The sequence below is a fragment of the Microtus ochrogaster genome, chromosome 19, assembly GCF_000317375.1.
Source record: "Microtus ochrogaster isolate Prairie Vole_2 chromosome 19, MicOch1.0, whole genome shotgun sequence".
In the NCBI taxonomy this organism is placed as follows: Eukaryota; Metazoa; Chordata; class Mammalia; order Rodentia; family Cricetidae; genus Microtus; species Microtus ochrogaster.
The window spans coordinates 8,233,325-8,250,558 of record NC_022021.1 but is presented as its reverse complement, the minus strand read 5'-3'; the positions used below and the strand labels follow the sequence as shown (position 1 = coordinate 8,250,558).

The following is a 17,234-nucleotide window of genomic DNA, read 5'->3' as shown; positions in this document are numbered from 1 at the left end:
CAAACCAACTGGACTATCCCCAGCAATGCCCATGGCTTCTGATCTGCAAACCAACTGGACTATCCCCAGCAATGCCCATGGCTTCTGATCTGCAAGCAGGCTTGCTCTTAACTGGTGTGGGGATGGGGCTGGCTCTGTGTATTATCAGACAGTTCACTGTCAGTTATAAAATACAATTCTCTCAAATTTAAGATGGTGAGCTTATTAGCCATGGTAACAACTTTAGTTTCAAAGCTAATATATTTTAATTTCACAATTTTATGTTCAGAGTTTAAACACATACACAAAGAAAATCCTTTCACCTTAATTTAAGCAATGGTTGGGTCACCCACTTCTTTAACTTCCTTCTCCCAAACGAGGTTTTAGTGTGGTCTAAAACCCAAAGCAAACTCCCTCTGGTCTTCATATCAGTCTGAAAAAGATCAGAAAACAAGTTTTCTTCAATTATAGATTACAATATAATACAGTATTATATTTATGTTGCTGTTTACATGCCCTGGTTAGTCCACCTATCCTAGTTGGTTTTCAGTGTTGTGATTGAACAGAGGGCTTTTTGCATGCCAGGTAACTGTTCCACCACTAAGCATCCTCAGCCCTCCTGATTTTAAATATCGCAGATGCCCGGTATACATGCTACTCATAAGAAGTGCTCTTTAGTGTGAGGAAGGACCTCACCTGTTCACACAAGAGAAAATATAAATATATCCTATTTAAACAGCAGAGAGTGTGTAGCTTTGGGTTAACTGCGAGTAAACAATTCTGAGGCCTCTGTTGATGAGGCCACAGGTAGGCTGCTGAGGTAAGTAGAGGCCATTAGTTCTCCACTTCTGTCTGTTAGAACCCACACCTTGACCTGGAAGGGGCTCTAAGACACAGCTGGATGGCAGATGACTCCGCCTTAGGAACTGGATTAGAGAACTGGCCTTAAGAACTGGATTAGAGAACTGGCCTTAGGAACTGGATTAGAGAACTGGCCTTAGGAACTGGATTAGAGAATTGACAGAAACAAGGAGAACGGAGGGCTGTGTCCACAGGCTGTGTAGGGAACTACTGCAGCCATGGGACAAACTCTCACCCTGCTTCCTGTTTCCTCTCGAGAGCTGCTGTGCAGGGCCAGGGAGAGACATCTACAACAGAATTCAGGGGGCACAGCACCTCCACCACAGAAGGGAAACAGACAAAAATGTTCCTCAAGAAAAGAGAGCTAGACGGCACAGGAAGATGAGGAAATAATAAGAATCAAACTCAAGAATCAAAAAGTAAACCAGTATTTACACGGACGTAATAATGAGTACTTGGAAGAGCTTGAAAGCACTTCACGTAGAAAATTCTCCACTCCTAGAATTAGTGTTTTATTTTATCTGGAATTACATTTTACTTCTTTGTAATTTTGTTAGAACACTAGTTTATATTCCAGTTTTCCTAGTAAGAATATAAAAATGAAAGCAATAACCTGAATCCTTCCATTATGGTCTTAATTTATTGAGAAAAGGCAAGTAAGTGATGATGTAATGATGGGAGTGCGTGAGATGGAATCCTAAGCTTCTTAAAGTCAAGGAGAGTATCACAACAGCCTGTATAATATGCAATAATGAAATAAGAGGGCAGACGGTAACAAGAAGTTAAATGTGTGTAGGAAAAACATTTGCCAATTGGATGAAGGCAAGCACTTCATACTAATTTTCAAAGACAGCACCCATTCTAAGAAATATATGCTATAGAAACAGCAGAATGCTATGTCCTTCAATTACTAGAAACAATAGCCCTACAGTCTACCCACCCCATATGGTGCTACAGTCAAGAGACACCCAGGTGATAGATAGCCTGCTGCCTGGCTCCCACCTCCCTTATTTACTTCCTGCAAATCATTTTAATCAACCAGCCTTTCTGTCATCCTGACCTGATTCTGTAGGATTTCCAGATTCCTTAACGTTGTTCCATTAATTCTCATAAATTCCATTCCGCTTGACAGCTGCTTAAAATTCCTGAAAAAGATGAAATGTAACAAGTCCACAGGTGAGCACACACATCTTAAAGAATTGCAGGATGCTGTCTTCCGCAGAAGCCACTGCTGTGACACCAAAGGCAAGAAGGGAAGGGGAGGGGACAGCGTTTCATGTTTGTTCACATCTCCAGGAACAGAAACAGACTTTTATCACTGGCAAAAGACATGGTGGCTTCTTCAAGCAAAACTATGCAATTAGCCACAAAAATCTGTCAACACACCTAAGACCTCCTTTATTCTCTAGCATGAGAGCATCTTAAAGTCTTTTACCCACATTCTAATGTGTACAGCAAATGTTACTTACTCTATAATTAACAATACATATTAACGTGGGCAATGTTTAGTGAGTGTAAAAGAGAAAAGAAGTAAGTCATTTCTTTAAACACAGTTAAAGGATTCTTACATTCCTAATGTTCCTGAAAGTACCAGAAAAACTTAATAACTGATTTTCTTTTTTCTTTTCTTTTTTATCTTTTTTTCTTTCTCTATAGCTCTGGAGCCTGTCCTAGCTCTGGAGACCAGCTTAGCCTCGAACACACAGAGATCCAACTATCTCTGCCTCCGGAGTACTGGAATTAAAGGTGTGTGCCACCACCGCCCAGCCTTGATAACCGATTTTAAAACATATGTACAATTCTAATCCACATAGAGAAATCTTAATCAACACACTACTAACACAATTTCCCTTATCAGCGAATCCAGCAGTGTTAGAGCTCATCATTTGCCAGCTTGCTTTTCTTGTTTTTGTGTCAATTTCACTATGTAGCCCAACCTGGGCTTAAATTTGTGATATTTGCCTCTGTCACCCAAGCACTGTGATGACAAACATGTGCTCCACACCTCACTACTGATGGCTTCCCTTTGAGGGGAGAAGAGTAAAGCTGAGTCATTAAACTAGAGGGAGTGTGTCCATGTTTACACCACATCCTCACCTCATTTCTGGGGGTAAATAAACTCCAATTTCCCAAGCTCTCACCCAGGAATACAGAGAATGGTCCTACCAAGGCCAAGAGCCCTGGGAAAGAAAACTGACCTACCACATACTACTGGAGCAATTTACCTATGGGAGGTTTACTCTACCTTTCAAAGGATGAGAACTCACTACTGATCAGAGGACAACAATCCTAAAGCTGACAGCACATGTGTGTAGCCTTTTCTCCCTCCGCATAGCAGCTAATTTTCTTGAAATACAGTAATTCGGATCGCAAGTACAGCATCCTTGGACCTAAACTCCCTGGAGGCAAGATTACCAGGTTAGCCCACTTATCTTCTGCTACCACATGGTAGGGAAGCACAGTTGCTTAGTGACTGTCCCCACCTTCCTAAAGGAAAGCTGCTTAGGTTTGATCCCTTTGAGTCAGAAAGCCCCAGAAATGTCTGAAGCCCCCAAGCATAGCTATAAAGCATAAAACATCACTGACAAGAATCAATTAGGCAGTGTTCGACTGTATAGTTAACAGGTATTAATGCAAATTCACAGTCAAAGATCCAAAACAGAAGGGCTGGCAGCCTGATTCTGCATTGGTGCCTAACTCATCTGGAAGCCAGCCGTGATGCTTCCTGCCCCGACAGGCTTCACTAACTACATCCTAGCACCAATCAGTAAACATGTGGTGCCCTACTCAGACACAGATCCTTAATAGGTGCTTAGTTACTACCCCAGTCATGTGGGTTGCTATAACAAAACACCTTAGGCTTGGAAATCTGTAAACAAGAGAAGTTTACTGCTCACAGTTCTGGGGCCTGCAAGTTAAAGACCATGGATCCGACGAATCTAGAGTCTGCAAAGGTCTGTTAACACCCCACAGTGCAGCTGAGGTCCACGCGCCTCTTTTATAAAATCACTAAATGGCATCTTCACCTCCTGAGTGCCTCCCCTGTCAACAACACCACAATGATAAAGAAGAGATTGATAATTCAAATCTGAGGTTACGGAGTAGGCATAAGAAAGACTACAAAGGAAGCTATAATGCAGCATCTCGGGTTGATCCATCACTCAATACAAAAAAAGTTAAATGAAATGTATGGAAGATTCAAAAATATTCCTCAGTTGCGCACACCCTCATATGATCAATATAATAATCCCATGAACACAAAGTCTATATACCCTGAGAGATGATATTTGAAGTTTAGGAGTATAGAAGCATCCTCTGGTCCACTAGCTATCCTGATTCTAACAGTGAAATGCTCCTCCTACCATTTGATATTCAAGGGAACCAGGTAAGTAATGTGTTGTCACAAAACAAAAAGAGTAAAAGAACAAGAAATTTGTAAAGCTTTCTCAATACCTACCTACCAAGAAGTATCTAGGAATGTGGTGGAATTTGGTTGGACAAGGGATCAGGAAGTAGGCTTGGAGGCTACATCTGCATATAACTATGTCTTTCAATACCAACAATATGAGAAAAGATGAACCACCAAATGGCTGTTTTAGTTCACAATGCCGAATCCTCCTATCCCAATATTGCATGCAATTGTGTTTGTTTGGTTGGCCATGGGCTTTTTGTTGCAGTTTTCCTTTTTGTTGTAATTGAAGAAGAAATTTAAATTTCAAATTGGATGCACTAAAGAGGTATTTCATTAAGCCAACATCTCTACTGACTTAAATAAGATACCAACCAGTGGCAATCCTCAGCCAAACTGATTCCTAAAGCACGAAAATACAGCATTAAGGACTTGCTGCGCTCTGGGAATTTCTCAAATTTAGGGGTGGGAAGAATTCTGGGGTGGAGCTTGACTATTTCTTCCAAACACAAAAGACATTTCCTTCTTGCCACTGCCATTTTGAAGATTTTATCTGCGAGCATCCTCGGGTACTCAACAGTATATCATATATAATCACTGGTCTAAAATATTCAAGCAATTCTGAATTATTTATACTCACAGAAGACGCCAAAGTATGTGAGCTTCAATATGAGCCTCATAAGCAATATCTAACCAGAGCTCATGCTGTGTGAATCTGGACAGCAATGTTATGAGCCATATGGGAAAAGACTTCATTAATATTTCAGCAACAAAAATATACAGGGTGTTCTCTGTCCTTGAGCTTTATAAGAGGGGAAAAATAACATTGGCAAAACTTGGTGAGGTGATGTGAGAGGTTTTATTACTTTTACTCTATTTTCTGGGAGGGGGGGGAAGAAGCCCATCTTTTTGAAGAGTAGTCAAAATGCGTACCTTACCAGAATGGTCAACCAACTACAGAGAGCCAATTCAAATACTATTTTAACAGAAATGGAAATCAAAACACTCTCCTGTGGCACACCTGAAAGAGCAGAGGATCTCTATGGTTCTTGGAGGGAATGGATTCACACTGACCTGACTTTGGGCCACCTACTAATCTGTGAATTGTGAGACTGTATGGGAGAAGAGAACCTCAGTTTCACTGCACTTTCACTTCTACTTGATCCAAACAAGCAAACAACTAACGCTAACATTTCCTTGATGCTACCAGCAAACCTAATAAAGAGGGAAGCAAAGGCAGATACCCAGTGCAGGGCCAGAGCCACCTACCAGGTTCAGAGAGTGGGGGAAATCCATTGCCAGCTCTACATCACGTACAGGATTAATAACCAGAATGTACAGAGGATTGAGAAAACAAACAACCCAGTCAATAAGAGTGGGGGTTAGATATAAACAGGGATCTCAAAAGAAGGAAAAAAATAGCTAAGAAATACCTGTTAAAGTGGTCAACATGCTTAGCAATCAGGACAATGTAAATTAAAACTAACTTGAGATTTCACCACACCCCAGATAAAATGGCAAAGATTAAGAAAACAAATGGCTGCAAAGGCTGACAGGGTGTAGAACACTCCCTTGTCCACTGTTGGTGGAGTGCAAACCACTACAGTCACTGGGAATGCATGGACTTTGACGCTGACTGCAGTGAGCTTATGGATCACTGCGGAGCTGACAGTGTTGTCTGCCAGTCCGTGAATCCGGGGTGCTCTTTAATTCTTTTCAACAATTTTTATAGTTTTCAGGAAATAAGACTCTGATTTTTGTTACATTCACTCCTATTCTACTTGAAGTTCTAACCAAATAAATCCTAATAAGAGCTACCAAAAATGAAAACAAATACATTTCCAACAATAAGAAAGTCAATTCCTTCAGAATTTCAGAATGTAGCAATCCCCAAATGCTGTCATCACGATGCTGGGCAGCTTCCCATCACTGGGACAAAACACCTATGCTGACTGTTTGTGCGGAAGGCTGGGTTTGGCTCACAGTTTTAGAGGCATGACAGTCACATGATGGTCACATGGCTTCCATGACATTTGGGCCTGCATCCAGACACTACTGCAGGACTAGGAAACAATGACAGAGTCAAGAGCAAGGATCACAATATCCTCTTCGGGGGTGCATCCCGGATACTCTCCCTCCACTGAGCCCTTTCTCACAAAGGTTCCATGGCCACCCAATAATATGGACTTGGGATCTGACTCTTAGAACATGTGCTGTTGGGCACATTCCACACCTAATCCACAGCAATAACTCTCTAGCATTACTGTCTCTGTGCACTGCTATGGGGACTAGCTCTAGAACGAACCTAGTTAAATTCTAAAAACAATTCTCTAACTTCAGAAATAGTGTTATTTGACAAAAGCCCATTTCACCTGTGCTTATAAGCAATTCCTGAGATGTGGGTTTGGGGTTTGTTTGTTTTTGATGCCACCTAAAACTCTGCTGTAAAGACATAGCAACTTTTCACTGAGTGCAAACCAGGGTCTCTAGGATACACAGCAATTTCTGTGAAAGCTAAGCAAAGCAAAGTCCAATTTAACTGTTGCCTGACAGCATAGCCCTTGAAGAGACAGTCCACAAGTTCAGCAACATCAGACTGTAACGTGACTATTTTCCCAAAGCATAAAGTCTGAGAATTACACTTTCGGAATTGCCATCCAAGGGAAGCTGCTTGCCACGTATGGACCCCACAACTGCACTTCATATTCAACCAGAACAGTACCAGTCCGGTCACCATCTTCATGTGTGCATCTTGGTTTCCATTGACATTTCAGCAATTGTGAGTCAAGTCTACCTTGAGATAAGCAATGACTTCCTTTTCTCATTAACTCCGTCTTTACTGCCTGCCTACAGAGGGCTGTTGGGGGTGTACACAAGGGAGGGCCTGTCACTTTGAAGCTTTTATATCTTTTTTGTCTTTGGTGGTATGAAATCACTGAAAAGACAAACAATTAGAGGTGCACCAAGTCACTACTAGAGCCAGCTCCTGATCATTTCACAAAGGTACCTCCAAGTACAGACAGAGAAAATGCCACACTTCCACATACATGAAAAGGAAAAACTCAGCTTCGCTCAATTTAATCAAAAGATCCACGATATAATTCAAATGAAGTTTTTCAAAGTTTAGTACACAGAGAAAGTTCATCTTCTATTACTTAGAGCTACTATTCTTCTAACTAAATACAAGAGGGCATCCCTTTTCATCTAGTCCTAAACACCCAGAGCCTGGTTTACAACAGAAACTTCCTCATCGAGTGTCTGCTTCATTCACAGGCTCCTGCTGGGCAAAAGTCGGAAGGCCAGTGTCTTCTCACCCATTCTCCAAGGTCAGCCACATACCTGAATCTATTTAATAAGTCTCTCTTTGGAGCTTAGAGTCCAATGAGATACAATCCTAGCCCTCTAACCTTAAAAATATAACTTTGCAGATTCACTAAAACATGGAATGGATAATCTTGTCAGGCTGCCTGGACTATTAGGACATAAGAGAGCCACTGTGGGTGTTTGCAATGGTTTCCAAAGATCAGGAGACCAGGGAAGCCCTGGCCTCATGAGCAGACTAACCCTGGATGTGCTCACAGTGTGATGCTTTACTAGAGGGTGTGAAGGGAGGGGGCTGGGCTGCATGAGGCTGTAAGTCCCAGTGCCAGACATGAACTACTCCAGTACACCCTCCCCACCATGACAAACTAACACCTTTCAGGTATGTTAGGCACAATGATGAAAAATTATTATTGCACATATATAGAATAATCTATGTACAGATTTAAAAGTCCCACTACACTACCTCCTCTGCCAAGTCTTGTTTTCCTTTCTTCTCCATTGGGGAGAGGGGTGGGAATCACTGCTCTAAAATTGCTCATCATCCCCATCCATTTCTCACTACTTTCTTTAAATATGTTCTGTTAAAAGCTTCTAACTTTATGTGATAAAATGTGTGACTCTTTTTATCAGCCTGATCTTTGGCTTGAATCACTGTTAATAAAGATTTTAATGAAGATCACACAGGCCATTTTCATGGCCTTACATTATTCTGCACAAATATGACACAATAATATCCTTTCCTGTTGGTGGGCATTTAGGTGGCTTAAATAAGACAAAACTATTTTCAGGGAAATGATGGTTTATTTTATTAAAACCCACACCAAAAGCAAGATTCCCATTCTGCTCTTCCTCCATTCTCCACAGCAACCTTGAACTCCATCATTTCTTTGTTATAAACTTCAGGTAATACTGTTTCACTGAGCTAGATCCTTTTTTTTTTTTTTTTTTTTTTTGGTTTTTCGAGACAGGGTTTCTCTGTGGCTTTGGAGCCTGTCCTGGAACTAGCTCTGTAGACCAGGCTGGTCTCGAACTCACAGAGATCCGCCTACCTCTGCCTCCCGAGTGCTGAGCTAGATCCTTCTTGATCCACCACTTTTGCAGAATGGGAAGGAGCTGGATCATGCAAGATGTAGACACCAACAAGCTGGTGAAGGTGCAATACAGAAAGACAAGAGAATTTCCAATGCCATCTGGCACCACTGGTTATGAAGATGGTGTTTTCCTGCTTCTCCTGCCGTAAGTTGGGAAGAAACTCCTTTTGTGTCTCTGACTTCTAACATCTGGACAATGTCAATGATATGATGGCATCAATACATATGTGATGTGGGATTCCCCTCTGTATGTTGTGAATATGTCTTATTACTATTGGTTAATAGAGAAGCTGCTTTGGCCTATGACAGGGCAGAATAGAGCTAGGCAGGAAAACTAAACTGAATGCAGGGAGAAAGAAAGCAGAGTCAGGCAGACGTCATGTAGCTGCCTAAGGAGGGAGATGCCATACAGTTACCAAAGGAGACAGATGCCAGAACCTTACTGGTAGGTTACAGCCTCAAGGTGGTACACAGATTAATAGAAATGGGTAAATTTGAAATGTAAAAGTTAATTAATAAGAAGCCTGAGCTAATAGGCCAAACAGTATTGTAATTAATATAGTTTCAGTGTGATTATTCGGGCCTGGGCGACCAGGAAATAAATGAGCAATCTTCTCTTACACATATGTGTTAAACAATTTAATTAATTAATATTAATCAGTAAATATTAAAGACACAAATTGATATCTGCCCTCAAGACCTGCTTCTCAACCTAGGGGTGCAGCTGGGTGTAGAGCACTTGCTTGGCTTGTGAGAGGCACTGGATTCTACCTCCAGCACTGAGAAGAAATATCCCAATAGGAGAGCTACTTCTGGGTACTATACACTATTTTAGTGCCCAAGTCATAGCCCTATTGATCCAACTATTCCTAATTCTCCTAAATTTAACAGTGCCCTAAGTTGTGTATCTGAACTTCCTGCAAACTGAAAATACATATAGCGCTCTATTTTGAAAAAAACATTTAATTCACTTGTAGAGTGATCAAAACAAATCATCAAGTTGAGATGCAAGACTGGTCAGTCAGCCCTAGAAAATTCATTAATTCTTAAAGAACTCAGACTCCCAAGAGCAATTCCAGAAAGAGTCAACACCACGTTTCCCGTTTGGCAGCGCCCTTCTCATACCGCGTTTTACATTCTCAAATAAGTCATCTCCACCAAGTCCTTGTCTCACATTAAGAAATACTAGCTTCATACAGAAACCTAAAGTTGACCACAAACCTTCAGATTTTATGGCCAGCCAGTAAAACTTGAAGCCTTTCAGAACAGATTGCTTTCCTATTTGAAAATACAAGGTTTCATGCTCTGTTCTGGTTCGCCCCTCAGGGAATGTAAGAGTCACAGCCAAGTGTTAGTGCTAGTGTTTCAGGACCCTCTTCTAGCTTGGTCAAGGAAGCTTCAAAGTTCCCAAAGGGAACAAGGGACATTCCTAACATCCTTGGAAAGTGTAAATCAAGCCAATTATTTGAACTGGAGTATTTTCAATAAGGTAAATATTAAATAAGATGGTTTTGTCTTAGAACATCAGTTAGCAGGTTTGAAAATTCTAAAATCTACAAACTTGATCACTCTTATGAAAATCTCTAAAGTAATAGCTGGCCACTTTATCTCCAACTTTTAATTAACTAAAACCAAGAATAAGAAAAGAATAACTTTTTGAGCTATTTAAATTTTTGTCTTTTATTCTTTTCAAGTTTATGTATGTGTGGTATAAAGATATGTAACAAGTTTGCATGTGTGTGGATGTGCATGCAGTTGAGCGTGCACATGGATGTAGACATTCACATCGGTTCTGAGAACATGAACTCCTGGTCCAACTGCCTGAGAAGCAAGTGCCTGGACTCTGAAGTGTGTCCCCAGGCTCCAGAAAAAGTCAAAATTTATTCATTCTTTGTAATACTAGTTCTCACTCTGGTCAAAAGTATAGTATTATAGTGAGAATAACATATTACATATCTATAACAAACACAATTTGACAGTATACTAACTACCTTTATTATTCCAGCAACAGTACAAGGTAGTTCATCCTTGTACTCCAGTGATAAGCCTGAGTATAATCCCTACTAAGGTAGCTTGAATGAAAAATGGTCCCCCATAGGCTCATATATTTGAATGCTTAGTCACCAGGGATTAGAAGGGTTAGGAGGTGTGGCCTTGTTGGAGGAAGTGTGTCACTGGAGGGTGGACTTTGAGGTTTCACTAGACCCCAGTGTCTCTCTCTGCCACTAACTGTGGATCAGGATGTAAAGTTCTCAGATACTTCTCCAGCACCATGCCTACTTGTATACTGCCATGCTCCCCTCCATGATGAATGGGACTAACCTTATGAAACTGTAAGAAAGCCTCCAATTGAATGCTTTCTTTGATAAGAGTCACCTTGGTCATGGTGCCTTTTCACAGCGATAGAACAGCAACCAAGACCCTACCAAATGTGTCATACAAAATATTTGTACAATAATTCTCCTCCCATCTTTTTTTTTTTTAATTCAAGATTTTGAGACATTACTTACTCTGGTTTGGATAGTATCTTTTCCAGGTTAAATTCCTTGAGATACCTTATTATGGCAGCCAAGGAGCAGATCACAGGCTTCTCCAAGTTAATGACACCAGAGAAACTCTGAGAGCCTAAAAACAGAATAAGCATCCTCAGTATTGTTACTACCAATAAAAATACATTAAGTAAGTTTCATCTATAAAAATAATAACTAATATCATGCATACTAGGCTTGTATTATTTTTTCTTTTTTTGGATTTTTCGAGACAGGGCTTCTCCGTAGCTTTTTTTTGGTTCCTGTCCTGGAACTAGCTCTTGTAGACCAGGCTGGCCACGAACTCACAGAGATTCGCCTGCCTCTGCCTCCCGAGTGCTGGGATTAAAGGTGTGCACCACCGCCGCCCGGCTTAGGCTTGTATTTTTAAACCAAACTGTGATTACAAATAAATAACTTGTGGTATGGGCAAAAAAAGACAGTTCTTGATAGACTAAATCATTTTTGAAAATAACATACTTTTTTCAAATCAGAAAAAAAACATTTAAATACTTTCACTATAAATAATCTGAACTACATGGCATGATGTGCATTATCAGAAGGCAAATTGACAAACATTGGTAATAGTTAAAAAAAAACTTCAATCAACCTAAATAAACATCCATAGGGCAAGGATAAAATAAGTTTTGTTAAATCCAGATTATGATATGCCTCCTTTGAGAGAATACTGACAGTAGCTCAGCTAACATGAAGGCTGTCTATGGCACATCACTACAGGCGTGGGAGAGACGTGCACAGTCACCCTCATAATGAAAGACCCCAGCTTAGCTGCTATAACGCCATTTTGCAAGGCTTTCACACAAACAAGTATAGGTTCAAGGTAAAGTTGGTATTCCTAGGCTGCCAAACAGGATATCTATGGTCAGACATCAGGCCTAGGAGGGGAACAAAAAGTTCTGGGAAAAACCACATGTACCCTAGATAGAGCCAAGTCCGCTATTATCAGATCTTCATGTCCCCAGGAGCTTATCCCCAAGTGAACCCATCGCCTCATCCGAACTGACCAATGGAATCCCTGTAACCATGCATGCTTCTGCTGCCCGTTTCCATATAAAAGACCCCCTGCCCAGCCTGAGGGCCTGCAAGTCTTCCAAAGAGACTCTGATGCCCGCAGGTACCTGTGTACTCTCAATAAAGAAACCTCTTGCCGTTTGCAGCCAGTGGTCTTGGACTGTTCCTTGGGTTCAGGGGTCTCCTTCTGAGGGAAGGTCCTCTCTGAGGGTCTTTCAATCCCTCCCCATGAATATTACAACAGCTTCCCATCCAGTCACCTGCTCCACCCTTACCCTATGAGTATACTTAATGCAACCAAAGGAATTCTTTTTAACATGGATAGATCATTAGATGACTTCACTCAAAATAGTCCAACACCCACCAACTCAGCACTAGCTATCATCAAGTCTGAAAGCACCAGGCCTACAGGATCTCTCATCCATCTTCTAATGATAAGCTCTCTCCTCCTCTTCCTCTGCGTTACCCCGTCCCGTGTGTGGACTCCTGCTCTCCCTACCCCACCAGCACTGAGTCCTGTGAGCTCTTCTGTGCTCACTGTTGCCTCTGTGAGAAACACTACTGCTGTCCCTCCCAACTCCTCATTCTCTGTCCACATCTCTGTCACACACCATCTCAGCAAGGCTTTCCTTTGCTTTCCCGTAAACAGTTCTACCTTACTTTCTGCTTAGCATTTACAACCACATAACAAGCTAACTATGAATGTTACACAGACACAAATAGGTTTATTCATAAGACAATTCTTATGGATGATACTGTTGTGGAATATTAATTTAGGGTGTGTTACATTTGTTTATGCTTGTTTAATGATGCAATGACATGTTACATTTGTTTGATTAAAATTAACCTGCGGTCAGGAGGCTGAGTCAGCAACTAGCTGAGGGAAGTGGTAGGAAAGAACCATGTGTAGCTAGGGTTCTTAAGTGGGGGTGGAGCCGAAGGAGGGCCGGCTTTAAGGGAGACAGGATCTAGAAGAGGAGGTTAGCTACTTGCTATCTAGCCTCTCCAAACAAGCAGAATTTCACCTCAGCCTTTGAATCCTGAGTTCTAAAAGGGATAGAGATCTAGATAAAATTCTTTTAATGGCTGTGATAAACGTAAGGGAACAGAATTCCAGCCTGGCCACAGCCAGTAAGTTGGAACCTCTACTAGTAGCTTCAGAGTTGCAACTGCCTATTAGGACAGCATTGCTTAAGAGGCAGCTACTGAATTTAATGAGAACAACATGATACCAAACTGTCAGTGATCACCCCTTCATAGACAAGTGACAAGGGCAGGAACTTCTCCATATGTCTTTATACACAACTGTGTTGTCTGACATTTTTTACAGAAATTAATAGGTATTACAACATGCCCTTTGTAGTGATGCAATGCTTGATCACTTAACTAAAGCTGTTCATAAACCTAGGGCAGTAGTTGTCAACCTGTGGGTCATGACCCCTTTAGGGGTCAAACAACCCTTTCACAGGGGTCACCTAAGACAATCAGCAAATACAGATATTTACATTTCGATTCCTAACATTAGCAAATCACAGTCGTAAAGAAGCACTAAAATAATGCTGGGGTCACAACAACATGAGGAGCTGTATTAAAGGGTCTCAGCATTAGAAAGGTTGAGAGCCACTGACCTAGAGTGTAAAAATTGAAGAGCAGCCCTTCTCCTTCAACTGAGAACTTACTTTAACCTTCTAGTTCGATTTTCCTGGAAACAGAGTGTTAGGAGATAGCCCGGTCTCTAATAAAAATGATCTGAAGTCAGTGTACTATATCTGACTTAGAAAGAAACATACTCAAATCCAGAGTGTTGGCCTTCCCTGCGTGCAATGACTCTTACAGTCTAGCAAGTGCCTTACAGAGCTCCATCAGAAGATTCCTGACACGCATGGATCTTCTAAACCAGGCAACCCACACCCACAGAAGAGCCTCTGCCCCTCACATACAAGCCGTCACCTAGGGAAAGAAAACGTAAGGCCCGCTGGTGCCATGGACTTCCATGAGCATGCCTCACACCAAGAGGACACGCGCCTCGTGGGCAGGCTGCTTTCCATCCCACAACTTCCTCTAAGTCAATCTGAGGCTCAGAAAGGATTGTGGTGTCTTATATGTTTAATGAAACCTAAGGCGAACCTTTGATTCCAGTTCATACTGCTTTCACGAGTGAAATACGGTCTCAGACATTCATTAAGTTTGATTTAAAGGCATATGAAACTAGACAATGATGGCCTGGTGGTAGGGAAATGACAAGACAGTAAGGCTTAAGCCGGGGCTAGCGACAGGGCTAACGACAAGTGTTCTACAGTGTGTGGCAAGGACAGGTTTCGTTCCTGTAGGGTATAATAGGGGTGGAGAGAGGGTAAATCTGTCCTGAGAGAACAAGAAGTCCCTTTCACCTCACCAAACCTGCAACTGAAGCTAACACAAACTAGAGTGACAGGAACAAAATCATACCCTACTATTAAGACAGCAAATGTGACTTAAACATGTAATGGTTACCCCATATATGGGGTCTGGTCACCAATGTGCTGGCCCTGTAATTCTGGTAACCACCCTTTCAAAATGCTAAATTTTTAAATTTTATCACAATATTTATCAAACTGCAAATTATGTAAAGCAATGGCATGAGCCATCTTTAAAGATGGAGAAGCGTTAGCCAACTACACCTTCACTAAAAAGCACTTGTCTACACCAGTGGGTGACAGAACAGTCCCAAATGAAGACATCTGTGAGACAGTACAAACAGTATCCGCATGCTATTGGGCTGCTTTTCTGGTTGTGGCTGTTTTGGGGGAGCTGTTTGTTTTTGTTGTTCTTGTTCTTTTCTGCCGAAACAGGATTTGGCCCACTGAACCAGGCGAGGCTGACACTAGAAAGACTCCTGCCTCAGCCTCCTGAGCGCTGGGTGGACAGACTTGTACCAAGCAGGCCCAACTGCAGTGGTATTCCAGATGAGCCCATGATAGGGGTGGGGGGCTGCCCTCAGATGCACCCACATACTACTATTCGCTTCCCACACATCACTAACCGAAAGCCACGCCCACCTTTACCCACAGCTGGTACCGGTGCAATTAAGGACATGGCTAACATCAATAAAATACTTACCCCTGCTGTCAGCCACCTCTCGGGCATAAAACTCTGTAACTGCCTGGAAAGCGTGGCTATATTCAAAGTAAGTGTTATCCATCCTCTCTACTCGAATCCTGTCATACCGCACACTGAAAAGAAAGAAATTGAAATCTCAAAGAATTACCCAGTATCTTGAATTATCTATATTAAGATATCAATCTTGAACAATAACAACAAAGGGCAGACTCGTTCCTTATTGCCTTCGGCACACGCTGAGGACCATCTGAAAAGCACTCTTTGCAAAGAACCTCACCTGCTACTCATCTTCTGGACTTCACAGTGAGCACACTCACTGCTCCATACTGAGTATCAAAAAACTCACTGACATTAGAGGCAACTGAACCAGAAATGTTAGGGGGAGAATTTAAGAAGCATTTTAATTTGATCACACGAATTGTTTAGGAATTCTAGCACACTCAGCACTGAGCAGCTCTTTCTTGGAGAGCACCTCCGCCCGGCTGGCTTTGTGCTGAGTGCAGCTTCATCCTAGTCAACCATATAGTCCATTTCCCTCAGGTCAGTATTCACTCCTACGTGACCTTTTCAAATGTGAGTAAAAGTTTTCACAAATAAACAAGATACCACAATCCATATTGGATGGTTCATTTTCCATTTTTCCTGACTCCCCCCCCTCTTCATCTTCCCTTTCTCCTATAACTGGATGGCTGCTATCACCTCACAACCCAGGTGGACCCTTCCAGTCTTTACTGTTCACCTGACCGGACACAAACACACACCACAGGCTTATATAATCTATTCTTCACTGCATTACCAACACATGATATGCCTCTACACCCATCTTGCTTTCCTAGGCAATATTTCTCTAAATTCTTTCCATATGTCAATGACTTGTCTATAACTCATTCTTTTGAATGGTGAAAAATATGTCATAGTAACTATTTGTTGCAATTTATTCAAGCACTCCCTCGTTGCTTGATATTCACTCAGAGTTAAGTTCGTTATATATTATGTTCAGACACTTTATTCTGAAATAGTAATATATCAGACACAACTGTAGCCCAGTCATTTATCCAGTCTCAATTCTCTAGCACACGAGGATACAAGCACAGCCATGACTTTAGTGTGCTCTTAGGCCCTGCAGCATGTTGCAGAGGCCTGTGCCTCCAACATCCCGAGAGCTGTTTACTAAATCTGGACCACTTGCTTTGGGACACAAGGCTACACTTCTAAGATCTGCACAGGCATATGCTATTTAGTTATATATTTCTATGTACTTCATTAATTCTTATATGTTCTAATTAAATTGATATTTGTCTTTCAATTTATTTGAACTTATTTTTGTAGTTAGCATGTGGCAGAAACACAATTTGACTCCATATAACTAACAATCAGATATACTCACAGAGCATTCCATCCTGTCTGAACAATTCACAGTGCTCCTCCACCACCTGTTTCACATCCCTCTAGGTTTGAACATCATCTTTCTGTTCATCTGTATCTCACACTACAGGGCTCTATTTCTGTGCTGTGTTATACCTTGTTCTCCAAAAGCTCACGTGTTCTTGGGCCTCTGATTTTACTCACAAATTTCCAGTTCATCTTAGCCAGCGAAGTTGTTTGTTTTTACTTTCACTCCCTAATCTTCTACTCTTTGGGGACCCGCCGCCACCAGCTCACAAATAAATCACTCACAGGCAGGCTTATTCTTACTTACAAATGGCCGTCCTTAGCTTGGCTTGTTTCTAGCCAGCTTTTCTAAACTTAAATTATCCCGCCTACCTTTGCCCCAGGGCTTTTTCCTTTTCTTACGTCTGTGTTTCTTACCTGCACTCTTACTTTGTGGCTAGCTGTGTGTCTGGGTGACCGGCCCAGAGCTTCTCTCTCCTCCCTTACTTTGTGGCTAGCTGTGTGTCTGGGTGACCGGCC

At 41.7% G+C, this 17,234-nt stretch overlaps 1 protein-coding gene across 2 annotated transcripts in view; it reads right to left on the bottom strand.

Annotated features, from left to right (window-relative positions):
- Msh3 (mutS homolog 3) overlaps positions 1-17,234 on the bottom strand; it is a 162,556-nt gene that overhangs the window by 92,473 nt on the left and 52,849 nt on the right. For both annotated transcript variants that reach the window (XM_005356505.3, XM_005356506.3), the window contains exons 9-12: positions 15,324-15,436; positions 11,175-11,289; positions 1,901-1,985; positions 303-412 (exon numbers count right to left, since the gene is read on the bottom strand). In XM_005356505.3, the coding sequence (XP_005356562.1) occupies positions 303-412; positions 1,901-1,985; positions 11,175-11,289; positions 15,324-15,436 (423 nt within the window). The remainder of the gene's footprint in view (positions 1-302; positions 413-1,900; positions 1,986-11,174; positions 11,290-15,323; positions 15,437-17,234) is intronic.